The following is a 14,960-nucleotide window of genomic DNA, read 5'->3' on the forward strand; positions in this document are numbered from 1 at the left end:
CCGCGTTCACACGTGCCCGATAGCTCCCGGGCCTATCACAAGGTGGCAAAAGGGGCGTCGAACGGCAGTTAGGCCCACTCGACAGGCATGAGTGAGTTGACAGCCGAGTAGAGAGGCAATGAAGACAAACCGTAAATCCAATAGCGGCTAAAGACATATTCGGTTCCTTATCTCGAGGCTTCGGAATCCTGTGGGCAAATGGGCGGTGATTGGTTGAAGCAGGAGGCGAAGGGGCCCCACCCAGATAAGAGTGAAAGTGGACTCTGTTAACCGAAGGGAGTTTAGTTACAATTGGATTTACTCGATGCTCTTGCCTAATGATAGAGAATTAAATCTTATCGGCCATACTCCACATGTTGCGAACGATATTGGAACCGGGGTTTAGTGCTCTTGGACAATTTCGTGAATCATACGCGACATGGAATTCTATATAGTGCGGGACACCCCCAGGTTCCAGTGGGCTCCAGTAAACAAATCCACTTCCCCATCATGGACGGCCCCGATCAGATTGGTCCCGATCTCTCGCCCAAGCGCACCTACAGCGACAAACTACGAAGCTTCGTGAGAACTTTTACCACTCGGTATGCTCATCGCCAATGCTACTCCAAATCACCCAGTTAACAATGATTTTAGCGATGGTCTCATCGGCGACTACGACTATGCCTTCCTTTTCACACCCAAGTTACCCTTCACCAACCAAGTTCGGAAATCCGCGCCGTTTTTCGGTCTCGATGATCGCGTCCCCATCCTTCTCGCTTTGATCCTCGGATTGCAACATGCGCTCGCCATGTTGGCTGGTGGTGAGTACCGTCGCTGGATATTTCATAAAATATCCGACGCTGACCGAAAATAGTCATTTCACCACCAATTATGCTCGGTGGCACGTCTGGTGTCAACTTTGGAACAGAGGACTACCAGTACCTCGTCTCAACCTCTTTGATCGTTTCGGGCATTCTCAGCGCCATCCAGATGACGCGCTTTCACATCTACGGCACAAAATACTACATTGGAACCGGATTACTATCGGTCGTCGGTATGTGGTCACTGGAACATACCCGGACGAGACAGGAACTCTGCATACTAACTATAGCTTTCCAGGCACATCTTTCGCCACAATTACCGTTGCCTCGGGTGCATTCACCCAAATGTACGAAACAGGCTACTGTCCTACCTCTGCCGATGGAACCAAACTTCCCTGCCCCAAGGGCTACGGTGCCCTCCTCGGAACGTCCTGTCTATGCGCTCTTCTCGAAATCGGTCTCTCCTTCATGAGCAGTCGCCTCCTCGCCCGCATCTTCCCCCCACTCGTCACTGGCCCAACTGTCCTCCTGATCGGCGCCTCCCTGATTCAGTCTGCCATGGAGGACTGGGGTGGTGGTTCTGGCTGTGGACCGTCCCCACGCAGTATGTGTCCCAGTGCTGATGCTCCGCACGCGTTACTGTGGGGTAGCCCCCAATTCATTGGTCTAGGATTCCTGGTCTTCGTAACCATCATTCTATGCGAACGGTTCGGACCTCCAATCCTGAAGTCCTGTGCCGTCGTCGTTGGTCTGCTGGTTGGTTCGATCGTCGCTGCTGCATGCAACTACTTTGAGTCCTCGGGTATTGCTGAGGCGCCCGTCATCTCATTCGCTTGGGTCCACACTTTTCCGCTATCGGTTTATCCCCCACTCATCCTGCCGCTGCTGGCGCTGTACATTGTTATCATGATGGAGTCTATCGGTGATATTACCGCAACCTGCGATGTATCCCGTTTACAAGTTGAGGGCGCAATGTTCGACTCCCGGATCCAGGGTGGAGTTCTCGGTAACGGAATTACCTGCGTTCTCGCTGGATTGATGACAATTTCCCCGATGTCTGTCTTCGCCCAGAACAATGGTGTCATCGCTCTCACCAAATGCGCCAACCGCACTGCCGGTTACTGCTGCTGCTTCTTCCTGATTGTCATGGGTCTGTTCGCGAAGTTTGCCGCTGCCCTCGTGTCCATTCCAAGCCCTGTCCTTGGTGGTATGACAACTTTCCTATTCAGCAGTGTCGCTATCTCGGGTATTCGCATTATTTCCCAGATCGACTTCACCCGTCGCAACCGTTTCATCCTGACTGCTAGCTTTGCACTCGGCATGGGTATCACGCTTGTTCCTTCGTGGTGGAGTTACTTCTTCACCTACTCGGGTGATAACCGTGCTTTGGAGGGTCTGCTGAATGCTGTTGACTTGGTGATGACCAATGGATTCGCAGTCACTGCCATTGTGGGTGTCATTCTGAACCTGCTCCTTCCTGATGAGCCAGACGAGGTTCCTGTTTTGGAGTCGGAGGATGAGGTTGTTGAGCAGGCTGAGCCCACTGTGACAACTTCTGGCAAGTTGGAGCCTACAGCATAATTTGGGCATAATTTGAGTAAATTTTGGGATTTTAACTGCTTAGCGTTTGTATTTGTATATAGCCTTCTCATGACCCTACCTAGCTAGTAGGTGGTATTTGCATTGATGGAATCAACTGGAAATAATAAGTTCCCTGTTCAACCTCGAATATTAGCGCAAGAACATAGTGTCACATAGTTTAATAGGTGGCGGCAATTTCCACTATAACCCCAGAAATGCCACCATGTATTGCCAAAATAGAAACACTAGGTTTCAGTATGCGATGCAGCAGAAAACATTTAGATCGGAATTAAGTTAATAGGGCGTGACCCCAAGAATAAGACCGCACATATAATTCCAGGTACGCATCACGGCGCGCTACACGCGACTTTATCTGGACCCACTTGATCCACACAACTCGACTACACCTCAAGGCTCACGAATACGATATACGTGACAGACCAGGAATCAATGTTGATGATCAATCTCAATATGTTATAGCCTTAAATCTCAACTGACTAGCCCATTCATAATGAGCAGTACCGTCGATCTTTTTGGCGCCGACGGCCAAGATACGCGTACGTTGACTCACAAGATGCAGAAACCATGCTGACCCTTGATAGAGCCTGTTGTTTCAATCTCGGCCTCACAGTCACTGAATGCGTCTGAGTTCTCCCGGGAACCCATTTCGACGGGCCTGGCGCGTCTTGATCAAGCGCTGGATAGCGCGTCGGTAGATCCGGGCCGGCCTGGCGGGGTCTTGCGTGGACAAGTGACGGAAGTATTTGGGCCACCAGGGGTGGGAAAAACAGCATTAGCGTGAGAACCGTCTTTCCTCTGTCCGATACTACGTGAGATAGTAACTCTGTACAGGATGAATATTGCATCAAATGCACTCCGTGAGGGCGGAAAAGTCATCTGGATTGGTACGCTATACGCTCTCCAACCACAGCAATCTTGGAATCAACCTAACAATATCAGACACAAGCGCCCCAATCCCACTTCCCAGACTCCAAGAACTAACCCAAATCCCCTTAACAAACCTAATCTACTTTCGCACTCCAACTCTGCCTCATCTCATGTCCCTTCTTACCCATCCACCCAAAGACTTCCCACCCCAAGAAACCTCTCTCCTTATAGTCGACTCCGTCTCCTCATTATTCCCCTCTTATTTCCCAAACGCAGCAGAACTCAAAGAACGCCAATCCCAAGGCAAAATCACCGACAAGTCACAGCTACAGTGGCTTCTTAATCGGAAGTGGAACGTTTCATCTGATTTGGCAGTCCATCTGGCCAGGTTGGCGAGTCGGGGTATCGCCGTGCTAGCCATTAATCAGGCACATACGAAGATTAAGGGCCAATTACGTGCAACTTTGCAGCCCATCCTTGCGGGTGGAGGATGGGAACAAAATGTTATGACGCGCATTGCTATGTATCGAGATTTACCTGATAAGCGATTCATGGAGATTACGAAAAGGGGTGGAAAGATATTCCCTGTTAGGATCGGGGAGTTGATTATTCCATTCCGAATTGAGGAGGTTGGTTTGCTACTTTAAAGGTTCTTGGTTCCTTTCTCTAATGGGTCTAGGGTGGTCTTTGTGAACGCATTGATGTGGCTGATCGGAGGTCTTTGGGCTTACACCCACCGTTACCATTGCAGCAGACTCAGCCTACGCCATGTCGGAAACGAAAAGCATCTAATGAGATTGCTGATAGTCAGGATGAAGACTCGGAGGACGAGTTTGAGTGGAATGATGAATCGTTGGCCGCTGTTAAGAGCGCCGAAGAATGATTCGTGACATAGCTCAGATTCACATTATTCATTACAAGGTCATGAAGCCGGTTTCCGTGACTCCCCCGACTCGACAAAATCCTTCGTCTCAACCACTTCCCCTTCGAGCGGGGTAATAATATCCTTCGGCTCGGGCTCAGAATCAGTCTGCTCAGCACGACTCGAAGGCTCAGGCGCATGCGGATACGAACAAAGAGGCAGTGTATCCGCAATAGACACCGAGATAGGATGCCTCGATCTCTGAATGATATAGACCAACCGACCCAGCACCGCAAACTCCAACTTCAGCTTGATGGAGTATATCAATCCCTTCAACACGACCTGGACGGCATATTGGTTGGCATATTCCAAACTCAACAATAACAAGTCCATTGCTATGTTGGTACAATTTATCCCAATAACATGGTACATGATCGTCCGCGAATCGGAATGATTCGTCGTATTCGCACCGAGACGAAGTAACTTCACTGTGTGGATCACGTAAAGCGTAGATATAAGACTCTCCTGGATCGTAAATCCGGTCAACTGGACCTTCTCCATAACATTGTATCCCCATACCCAGGTCAGACTACCGGTATGGATAATATTAGCTCCATACGTCAGGGTGGTAGTAGGGACTTGCAACAGGAAGAAATTAAACACAATCATCCGTAGGACCCAAATTAAGGTCTTCTCATCCCGGAGAACGAGGTGCAGTCGCGAATATAGCACTATCGATTGACCAGTCACCATCGTCCACCATCCTACTGTGAGGATAGTAACGGATAGTACGGTGTCGGCATGCGTGAAGAATTTCATCATGAATCCAATCGTGTATGGTACCACGCCAAGACAGCCTGATGCCAATAAAGACCAGAAATATAAACCGCGCCATCGGCGGAAGGTGGCTGTCACTAAGACGACTAGCTCGGCGATGTTGTAGCATGATAACCCAATGAAGATTATTAGGGCCATTCTGAGGACGTCTCCTTCTGCTGCGAGGCCCCCGGAGATTCCATCTAGTAGATCCTGGGGGAGTGGGGGCATGATGGGTACTCTGTATAGAAGCGGGTCATTCGGGGAGCAATGAAAAGCGAATGGACTCGGCAGAGCCTTTCACCCAGTCTGGTAAGCCCACATTTTCTAGGCAGGTAGGGTATAGAGGAAATCGTAGAGAGGAAAGAGAAGAAAAAAAGAAAGGAAACGAGAACAAGAAAAAGAAAGACGGATGGGTGGTACAAGCAAGATACAAATGCAACAAATGCAGAAATGTATCTCGATTGCTACCTTGTAAACCCAGGACTAAATATAACCAAATACTGTTTCAATAATGCGGTACATGGCTAATAGCAAGAAAATAAGCTATTCAGCATCCACTAGCCAACCCCGAGGTGACGGAAGATCTAGAACATTGTTCAACGATTTTGAAACGAGAACTGGCGGACAGTATTGTAACTTTGTCGGGTGTTGCCCGGATCCCTGCCTTAGTCAATAACAAGGGTGGCACAGACCTTTGTACCTGGGTGGTTCATGCGAGATACGTAGTACTTCACGCGGGTATTCGCCGGGGCCTGGCCCTTGGAAAACTTACTTGAGTATCTAGTATGCTTTCCGAACAGGATGTCGGATGGGGATACGGGACGAGAAAGTCTACTGTCGACGAGCTGTCAAGTGTCAAGTGCATCTACCCGGTCCAAGGTCCAAGCTGCAGCGGTAGTTGTCCTTGCGATTCTATTTATGAATTGCTCAAACAAATCAAATGTCATTCGAGTTCTATCATGTCTCTCATAGGTTGGTCAGGTAATCCTCGATCTGCTCCTTGGTCAATGTCCTGAACCGTGGGCCCTGGGCTCCCTCCACACCTTCGTAGCCCAGCAGGTGGTCTGCTGGCGGGCCAACAATACCTATTTGATGTTAGTTCCGAAGCAAAAACAGCCGGACTTGCTCAAACTCACCGATTTCTATTGTGTCTCCGTTCATCTCGCCCTCAATGGTCTCCTTGAGTGTCAACAGCGCAATGTGGATGGCATCCTCCAGCTCCAAGCCCTCAGTGTATCGCTTCTCAAGGAAAGTCTTAGCACTTGTCGCGTGCTTGCCGATGGCCGTCGCCTTCCATGGGTAGTAGCTACCACTGGGGTCCACCTGGTACAGGCTGGGACCCCCCTTAAGGATCCCGCCGGTCTTGGTGGTGGGCTTCTCCTCAGTTGTAGCCTCTTCGGACTGGGGCTCAACACCCTCATCCCAGCCAGCAATCAACAGACTGACACCGTACGGCCGAACACCTCCAGACTGCGTGGCCTCCTGCACCACCCGGGCGACGTCCTGCACCAGAATCCGAGTCGGTGGGTATTCGTTATAGATGCGCTTGTAGCCAGTGTGTGACACTTTGCGGGCCTTGTCCACGAGCACACGGTAATCGGGACCCATGCCGGCGTAAACCATACCGATGTCGGGGGTGACGAGGGAGATCTTCGAGAGAGAGGGGGATCAATAAGTGGCGATGAGGACTTCTTCTCAGTTGCAAGGACGATGCCATTGGTGGCTGGAAAATCATTAGCTTTGTAGGTTTTGATGGAGACGGAAGCCTTACCTTTGATGCCGAGGGCTGTAACACCCTGGTTGACAGCATTTAAAGCATATTCTGTTTGAACAGTGTCAGTGCTGAGACCTTCTCCGCTAATTCTCTTGATTCGATCTTACCAATCTGCACCAGCTTTCCGCTGTGGAGGATGGGGTTAGCTTATGGACCAATGCTGAGGGTTGGGACCATCAACTTACCTGGGGGAGAAAGTGGTCAGGGAGAAGGAATAACGGTCAGCCATGATAATGTGTAGAATACAAACACCAAATCACAGAGATCGAAAAGATGAGAAGAAGGAGGTTGGATAAGTAGGCAGACGGAGGGTGACGTTTGACGCGGTTGCTTAGGTAGCTGTGACTGAGCTGCTCCAAGGCGGTGAGTCCAATCGGGTTAGTTCCTCAAGTCTTCCCACACTTTCTTTAACTGTCTTCTTCCGCTTTTCCTTCAGTCTTCTCTTGTCTTCACCGAAGCGAATTTTAGCCCAGGGATATGATCTTCACTACACTCGATGGACTCCCCAAGCAATGAGCCGGACTCATCGGGGTTAGGGACTTCCGAGCAGAATTATCCCCCCCGAGTCTGTCGCATCTGCTTGGAAACAGTATGGCCAACCGTTCAGCCCTCGGAATTTCTCCAAAAACCTCGCTTGGTATATGAGTCTAGCGATCCGGAATCCGGTCGACTGCTTCGCCCCTGCAAATGCAAAGGATCTTCGCGATATGTACACGAAGGATGCTTGCAGTCCTGGCGACATGCAAACCCTGGATATGCGACGCGGAACTACTGGGAGTGTCCGACCTGCGGTTTTCAATATCGCCTGGAGCGTTTGACATGGGCTCGCTGGATCAGTAGCACTGGCACCCAGCTAGCTCTTACCATGGCCATTCTTCTATTGACTATTTTCTTACTTGGATTTGTTGCTGACCCCGTCATTGATCTCTACGTCGGCCCCTTGGATGATAAATACCTGGAGCTGGACGAAGAGGCCTCTTGGCTTGAACACTTTGTGAAGGGATTTGCGGCACTGGGATTGACGTCGTTCCTCAGGGCGTTGTTTACCCTCTCGCCGCCATTCTGGATACGTGGCTCAGGTGTTGTGAGCAATGGTCGGTCTACGGGACGTAATCGCGCTGCCAACTTGAACTGGCTAGTGATTCTGGCGGGAGTGGCCACTTTCCTTTGGGTATGCTGAGCATTGCTGAGACGCTACCTCCATCTACTAACCCCATTTCTGCAGACTGTTTACAAGGGTGTCCGGTCTTGGAGCAAAAGAACCCTACAATGGGCAGGCGAAAAGGTCATGGACGTCCCCTTGCCAGAGGATGAGGAAGAGGATGAAGTGCTACCCGATGACCCCTCTGCCCATCCCAAAACCGAGTAGAAAACACATCAAATCGCACTACTTAAGTTGCCGTCCTCCTTTCCGATGAGACGTTGATTAGTCAATGTGCGAAGAACCAGTTTGCCTTCATTAACTCTTGGTGGAATCACCTGAGAGATAGCTCTAGTGACTACTGGAACGTCTTGTTCCGCTGTTACTGGTCTGTTTCACTATTCAGGCTTTCATCTAGGGGAAGGCAAGACCACATCTCTACTTAATCAGAAGGCATCCTTTCTGTTAGGGTCACTCATGTGACTCTGACATTATCCAAGATGCATTTGGGGATTGAGAAGTGGAATATATCTACAGTAATCATATTTAGGGCATAGTTTTGAAATTGATGCATTGTTTACCTTTGGCGCTTTTGGCGTTTTCCTCACTTCATTTGTTCCTAAACCACAACCACTATCCCTTCCCATCGTCCACTTTCAATGTGGCTGTCCACAGTATGAGTGCTCCATCTACCGTGTCATTGCTGACTTCAGTTCGCTCACACCTCGCTGTCGACTGGGATGCTGACGCTTCTCCACCGTCCATGTCGAATCCCGGAGACCGGAAGCAAACCGACTCACGACAGGAACACATATATTCCGAGCCTTTCCCAGACTATGATGACGAGTCATCCGCGTCCGATGCAGAAACCGAAAAGGCTTACAAAGTCGCCTTCACTGCAGCCATGCAGGAGGAGATCCGCGCCCAAGCCGTGGACCCTCACATCTTGGTGCTCAGACAAGTGGTAGACAAGAAACATAAAACACTGGAAGCCATGAAGGAATCTCTCTCTCACCCGCAGCTTCGTCAGAGAACTCGCCTGCGATTCATTGCGCTAACCAACATAATCATCCGTCTGGAAAACACCCTTTTCTCCGATGAGGAACAGTTCCTGGACTCAGAGGCCACAGAAGATGCCCAGTCAATCGCCACTGTGATTCTCGCTTTTGCCTCATGGGTAGACGGGATGATGCAAGAGCTTGTTGAGACAACTGGCTTCGTGGCTGGCACTTTGGGATTATTGGCCGTCGAGGATGTCGCAGTGGTGACTCGATACCGACGGATGGCGCTTCTCGTCGCGACGTTAGTGCGGCTATATTTCGAGGCCTCCACTGAAGCACACTAACATAGGCAGGCAGTCATCTTAGAAAACCACGACACCTTGAGCAGACCCTCCTCTCCAAGTACCTCGATTTTTACGACGAGTGGGTCCACAACACGTTTCTTCATCTCCGTAACAGCCAAATCACCCATGAGAAGAATCTTGATATCGGCCGTCTGCATTTGACTCGGACACTTCATGCTATTTGGGATGTTCTGTCTCGTGCGATTGAAAGCTACGCCATCTACCGGGATGCTCTGCACAGTATCAAGAGCCGATTTTTTGCGCCGGTTATGGTGGAGTTATCAGGTGGCCTTCGGGTGGCACGCTGCTTCGAGGAAGATAAAGTTTGAAAGGAAAACGACACGAAATACGCAAGTTCGAGCTAAATCTTCTATGTGTGCATGATATGATGATCAGATACCCAATTTCATTCTGCGAATCTCAAATATAACTAAGCATATTCGCTATCAAGTCGTGACCAAGTAATTGTTACATTATAATCATCATAACCATAAGTCATAACAATGCAGATCAAGCATTGCTATCCTTATAGTTGCCCAGCTTGAACAATTTTTTAGCATTCTCCCTTCCAATCTTCAACCGATCCGGCTCCGACAACTCAGCCTTATCAAACCAGTCGCAAGCATCCTCAAAGGTCTCAAACGGATAATCAATTGAGAACAAAATCCGATCAGCCCCGACCTCGGCCATACAGAAATGCAATGTAGGAGTCGAGAAGTGACCAGAGGTAGTAATCCACAAGTTCTGCGCAAAATACTCCCGAATAGTCTTCTTACACGTCTCCTGCAATCCGAGCAACTTCTTCCGATCCTCGAACCAGTGGTTAATTCTCCACATATCGAATGGGATGTGTTCGCCAAGGTGTCCAAGGATGATCTGCAGCTTGGGGTGACGATCGAAGACTCCGTTCGTAACCATACCCAGTGCATGGAGACTCACGCCTTGCGCGAAGGAGAGAGGGGGTCCGATGAGCCACTTCCGGTCTGCCCAGAGTTTCTCGTAGATTGTGCCGGTGGGATTGCGGGGGTGAAGGTAGAGTGGCACGTCGAGCTCGGTACAGGTTTGCCAAAAGATATCCCATTTCTCATTGTCGTAGAAGATCATGTCGTCGCCATCTGGCCCTGAGCGCTGGGTGTCATTGACGAGGGCACCGAGGAAACCGTATTTTGTTACGCAGCGGCGGAGCTCTGTAGCTGCTTCTTGGGGATCGTGCATGGAGAGGGTACTACACGCACCGTTAGTACGACGTGCCATGACTAGTTGTATGGTGTATGACTTACGCAAAAGCAGCAAACCGGTCCGGGTGCGCTTGCACCTTCTCGGCGATATAGTCGTTAATTTCCACAGCCAGTGCTTGTGCATCCTTGGCATCCCAAATATCCTGTACACCTGGTGCGGTGTATGAGAGAATCTGGAGACCGACGCCGTGCTTTTCGGCGAAGTTCAACCGGATAGAATCCACGTCTGTGATCTCGGCAGTGTGCTTATCGACATCCGTGGCGAACATGCCAGCCCACCATCTTGTCTTCTCCTTAAAACGGGGAAGCGCGAAAGCTTCTTCGAGGGCAATCTTTCCCAGCATCTTGTGGTGTGGTAATATTGGTGGAGGAGGTATATGGAAAAAGGGAAGTGAGGGATTCAGTTGCGCGGTTTATTCGCGTCACTTTATATTTGGCACTTCGTTGCTTTCCCCGCACCTTCGGAAGGTAGTTTCGAGCCTCCAATGGCTGAAGCATCACTATGTACGATCGGAAGTGAGTAAATCGGCTCCTTATCCGACGGTCGGCGATCCGCTGGCGGCTGCTTTTACATGGTTTTGCGGGGCGGATCGCCCACTTCCCCACGCCGAGCCGACCTTATCCGACGGGCGCTCTATGATCTGTGCAGTTATCTATGCAGAGAGGTTTTGTCGATAAAATACGGTCTTAGTCCCTGAGTAGGCGTAAGGCTGAATTGACTCGGCTGTTGCTTGGATTTTATGCAATTACATATATGCAGTTGACGACCTACTCTGCTCAGGAAAGCCCGTCATATCCTTTGGCATCGCAGACGTCATAAGCGGGAAAATTATCATCCAACTCCACCTTACCTTGGTGGTTCGTATGTGGACGAGTTGACGGTATTATAGCAGCTCTAAATCGTTACAGGTATAATTATAATGCAATGCAACTCCATCGGGCAACTGTCAAAAAGCAATGCACTTAAGCTTGGAACACTATATACTTCCAAGGTTATTGAGCATAAGTGGGTTGTATATATATACGTACATGTTGGGAGTAGATTGCTTCGGATGTCACGGTGTCGGTGATTCTCTGTCACGAGAACATCTAGGCACTGAGTATTTGCATGACCCCTGCAGCTTAAGCAACTCTAGGGCTATAAGGCCAAATACTTCCGAGGTTCCTGATCTTATGGAACAAGGTCCACTTCGCTATTGCGATCTTTTCTGCCCGCCTCTTATTACTCAGGTTTGTTCTCTATGCACCCTGTGATTCTACCTGCATTTTGCTCCATGCATCTTTCGGCGCCCAGCCACTCCAATGAATTGCGTGCACCCCTGCACTCAAATGAGAGACCGAGCGACGATCCTTTGTCTATCTGGCCGTTACTCTCCTACCCACCAATCACTTGAAAGAACACACGAACCGATTTTCCACCAGGCGGTCTTCTGCACTAGCTTGCTTCTAGTTCTGGAAGTCTGTTCTTTGACAGGACGAGTATTACCCAGCAGACTCGAAAAGCAAGCAACATGTTCGCCTTTCTTTGTTTTGATTTCGTCCGCTCACGTAATTCCATGCCATTTAACACCGATGCATCCTCGCTAAATCTTTATTCTTGTGATTATCCTTGACAAGATCTGAATGGCGGAGAAGAACAAAACCTTGGACGAACAGCCGGTTGCTGACTTTGTGCTGCAGCGCGATTTCGGCAATGCGGCCGAGCGCGCCCGTCGCAATCTTAATGCTAAGCTCTCGAATCCGCTTGCCGGGTATAGCCACGCCGAGCTGCGGAAGCAGGGTCGTGTTTTTGCGCTCAATCATGAGATAGGCGAAGAGGAGGACGTTCGTGCCTTTGAACTGGGCGCGGTGTTGGCTCAAGCCCCAGAGCGCTTTGCGAGTATAGAGGGCTTGACGGCTCATGAAAAAGCAATACTGCTTCACGAGGTCGAGCACCGATGGTCCCAACCGAAGAAAATGTATTTGGTGATTGTGTTGTGTTCGCTTTCTGCTGCTGTTCAGGGAATGGGTTAATGTCACCCCCAAGCCAACAGAATGATAGAGCTGACGTGAACATATTACAGACGAAACCACCATCAACGGTGCCCAGCTTTGGTATAAACATCAATTTGGAATCGCAGATGACAGTGCCCGAAGTACTTGGATCTTAGGTCTGATCACCTCAGCGCCCTATCTCTGCTGTGCTTTCATCGGTTGCTGGCTCACAGTCCCATTCAATCAATGGTTTGGTCGACGCGGAACCATCTTCATTACATGTGCCTTTAGTGCCCTGTCCGTTTTCTGGTCCGGCTTCGCATCGGAATGGTGGAACCTGTTCCTCTCGCGCTTTGCATTGGGCTTTGGTATTGGTCCTAAGTCCGCTACTGTCCCCATCTACGCAGCCGAGACAGTCCCATCATCTATCCGCGGTGCCTTGGTGATGCAATGGCAGATGTGGACTGCGTTCGGTATCATGCTGGGATATGTAGCGGATTTGGCATTCTATCAGATTACTGATCCTCGCACAATCGTGGGTCTCAACTGGAGATTCATGATGGGATCTGCTATCATTCCAGCTGTCATCGTTTTGACTTTTGTTTTTTCATGTCCCGAGTCGCCGCGTTGGTATATGAGTCAGAATCAGTATTACCGCGCTTACGAGTCGATGTGCTCGTTGCGGCATCATAAAATCCAGGCGGCGAGAGACATGTTTTATATGCATACGTTGCTGGAAGCGGAGAAGAGTATGAAACTTGGACAGAATTCGATAATGGAGCTTGTCAAAGTACCTCGAAATCGGCGAGCTATGATCGCTTCGCAAATTCTCATGTTCATGCAGCAGGTGAGAACTCCCCTACGTAAAGCCCGATCGTCTACTAAATGGAATAGCTTTGTGGTGTCAATGTAATAGCATACTACTCATCAGCAATCTTCATGGTATATTCTAATCAACTCTTACTCCTCCCCCCGAATTTAATCCATCTAAATAATCACAGGACGCAAACCTCTCCGCCGTTTCATCCATGCTCGTCTCCTTCGGCTGGGGCGTAATAAACTGGCTCTTCTCAATCCCAGCAATCTACACAATCGACACATTCGGCCGCCGCAATCTCCTTCTGGTAACATTCCCCCTAATGTCACTAGCAATGTTCTTCACAGGCTTTAGCCTTTGGATACCAGAAGACCACAGCGCCAGAATCACATGCATAGTACTAGGAACCTACCTCTTCGGTATGGTCTACTCTCCCGGCGCTGGCCCAGTACCATTCACCTACTCCGCGGAAGCGTATCCGCTTTATGTCCGACCGCACGGGATGGCATTGGCAACTGCGACGACGTGGTTCTTTAATTTCGTTCTGGGAATTACATGGCCGGCTATGCAGAGTGCATTTACGGCGCATGGTGCTTTTGCCTTTTATGCCGGGTGGAATCTTGTCGGATGGTGGCTTGTTTTGCTCTTTATGCCCGAGACGAAGAATAAGACTCTTGAGGAGTTGGATCAGGTCTTTTCAGTGTCGACTAAGTTCCACGCGCAGTACGGACTGAGGCAGATTCCGTATTTTGTAAAGAGATTTATTTTGCGGAAGGATGTCAAGCCGGAGGTTTTGTATGAGAGGGAGTACGTGGGTCCAGTGCATGAGGATTTGGGATATAATGCTTGATCGAGACTGGGTTTGCTGAGTACTATCATAAGAATGACTATCAGACGAAGCGATTATAATTCAAGTACGTCTACAGATTGAAACTAAATTTGAAGATGGTATAGCAATTATATTATCATATCGCTAGCGTTCATATTATGGAGTTCTGAAATCTGTTGATAATCATTAGCGTTGATCACAACATATTGCCAAGTAAAATGGAAGGCAAAGCTTCATCAGATTTTATTATCGATCTAGTATCCTCAAGGTAATCTGGAACAGGTCTGTGTAAAATCTTACTCATCACTGAAGCGGGAGGGACAAGAACAAACGAGACTCACCAATTAGTGTGCAGGGTCTTCTTGGGTTGGTGTAGAATGTCGGGGTCGATTAGTTCCTGCGCTGAAATGATCATTAGCGACGATCAAACATGGTATTGAATCGAACAGAATTCAAAGGCTTCATCAGATTTTATTATCGATCTAGTATCCTCAATGTATTTTGGAACAGGTCTGTGTAAAATCTTACTCATCACTGAAGCGGGAGGGACAAGAACAAATGAGACTCACCGATTAGTGTATATCATTCGGTCGATGGTCGTGTGATTATAATGCTTCCTGTTTACTGAATAGTCATTAGCAATGATCAGACATAGCGTTAAAAAAAACACAATGGAAAAGCTTCATCAGATTTGAATATCGATCTGGTATCCTCAAGGTATTTTGGAACAGGTCTGTGTATAATCATACTCATCATTGAAGCGGATTGGAAAGCTAGACAAGGACTCACTAGTTGTTAATAGATCGAGTGTCAGGTCGAGGCGTGGTTAGAGTTTTCGAGGCAAGACAAGTTTAGCTTCATGCTCATGCAATGCCGGCATTGTGCGAGCACC

The 14,960-nt window shown here is 49.1% G+C and overlaps 8 protein-coding genes across 8 annotated transcripts; 5 read left to right on the forward strand and 3 right to left on the reverse strand.

Moving 5' to 3' along the window:
* Nucleotides 1–489: 489 nt before the first annotated feature.
* On the forward strand, nucleotides 490–2,381 carry N7484_005488 (nucleobase:cation symporter-2 family protein; the record flags this gene model as incomplete). Its single annotated transcript, XM_057115907.1, has 4 exons — nucleotides 490–581; nucleotides 634–800; nucleotides 854–1,033; nucleotides 1,099–2,381. The coding sequence occupies 4 exons, from the start codon at nucleotides 490–492 to the stop codon at nucleotides 2,379–2,381; spliced, it is 1,722 nt and encodes a 573-aa protein (XP_056971790.1).
* A 511-nt stretch (nucleotides 2,382–2,892) lies between these two features.
* On the forward strand, nucleotides 2,893–4,152 carry N7484_005489 (uncharacterized protein; the record flags this gene model as incomplete). Its single annotated transcript, XM_057115908.1, has 5 exons — nucleotides 2,893–2,938; nucleotides 2,984–3,179; nucleotides 3,234–3,286; nucleotides 3,342–3,898; nucleotides 3,949–4,152. The coding sequence occupies 5 exons, from the start codon at nucleotides 2,893–2,895 to the stop codon at nucleotides 4,150–4,152; spliced, it is 1,056 nt and encodes a 351-aa protein (XP_056971791.1).
* A 39-nt stretch (nucleotides 4,153–4,191) lies between these two features.
* Nucleotides 4,192–5,178, reverse strand: N7484_005490 (uncharacterized protein; the record flags this gene model as incomplete). Its single annotated transcript, XM_057115909.1, has 1 exon — nucleotides 4,192–5,178. One exon carries the CDS (start codon nucleotides 5,176–5,178, stop codon nucleotides 4,192–4,194), a length of 987 nt encoding a protein of 328 aa, XP_056971792.1.
* A 738-nt stretch (nucleotides 5,179–5,916) lies between these two features.
* Nucleotides 5,917–7,026, reverse strand: pre8 (proteasome core particle subunit alpha 2; the record flags this gene model as incomplete). Its single annotated transcript, XM_057115910.1, is given in 6 exon segments — nucleotides 5,917–6,035; nucleotides 6,087–6,525; nucleotides 6,543–6,673; nucleotides 6,722–6,772; nucleotides 6,832–6,851; nucleotides 6,910–7,026. 6 exon segments carry the CDS (start codon nucleotides 6,951–6,953, stop codon nucleotides 5,917–5,919), a joined length of 804 nt encoding a protein of 267 aa, XP_056971793.1. The 5' UTR covers nucleotides 6,954–7,026.
* Nucleotides 7,027–7,220: 194 nt separating this feature from the next.
* On the forward strand, nucleotides 7,221–8,093 carry N7484_005492 (E3 ubiquitin-protein ligase MARCH; the record flags this gene model as incomplete). Its single annotated transcript, XM_057115911.1, has 2 exons — nucleotides 7,221–7,895; nucleotides 7,950–8,093. The coding sequence occupies 2 exons, from the start codon at nucleotides 7,221–7,223 to the stop codon at nucleotides 8,091–8,093; spliced, it is 819 nt and encodes a 272-aa protein (XP_056971794.1).
* Nucleotides 8,094–8,541: 448 nt separating this feature from the next.
* On the forward strand, nucleotides 8,542–9,539 carry N7484_005493 (uncharacterized protein; the record flags this gene model as incomplete). Its single annotated transcript, XM_057115912.1, has 2 exons — nucleotides 8,542–9,167; nucleotides 9,224–9,539. The coding sequence occupies 2 exons, from the start codon at nucleotides 8,542–8,544 to the stop codon at nucleotides 9,537–9,539; spliced, it is 942 nt and encodes a 313-aa protein (XP_056971795.1).
* Nucleotides 9,540–9,720: 181 nt separating this feature from the next.
* N7484_005494 (amidohydrolase family protein) lies at nucleotides 9,721–10,792 on the reverse strand (the record flags this gene model as incomplete). Its single annotated transcript, XM_057115913.1, has 2 exons — nucleotides 9,721–10,435; nucleotides 10,491–10,792. The coding sequence occupies 2 exons, from the start codon at nucleotides 10,790–10,792 to the stop codon at nucleotides 9,721–9,723; spliced, it is 1,017 nt and encodes a 338-aa protein (XP_056971796.1).
* Nucleotides 10,793–12,071: 1,279 nt separating this feature from the next.
* N7484_005495 (sugar porter family MFS transporter) lies at nucleotides 12,072–14,089 on the forward strand (the record flags this gene model as incomplete). The annotated part of the gene is made up of 4 exons (XM_057115914.1): nucleotides 12,072–12,456; nucleotides 12,512–13,269; nucleotides 13,317–13,364; nucleotides 13,424–14,089. 4 exons carry the CDS (start codon nucleotides 12,072–12,074, stop codon nucleotides 14,087–14,089), a joined length of 1,857 nt encoding a protein of 618 aa, XP_056971797.1.
* Between the last annotated feature and the right edge of the window lie 871 nt (nucleotides 14,090–14,960).

This window comes from Penicillium longicatenatum (assembly GCF_028827895.1).
Source record: "Penicillium longicatenatum strain IBT 33135 chromosome Unknown contig_3_segment0_segment0, whole genome shotgun sequence".
NCBI classification, from domain to species: Eukaryota; Fungi; Ascomycota; class Eurotiomycetes; order Eurotiales; family Aspergillaceae; genus Penicillium; species Penicillium longicatenatum.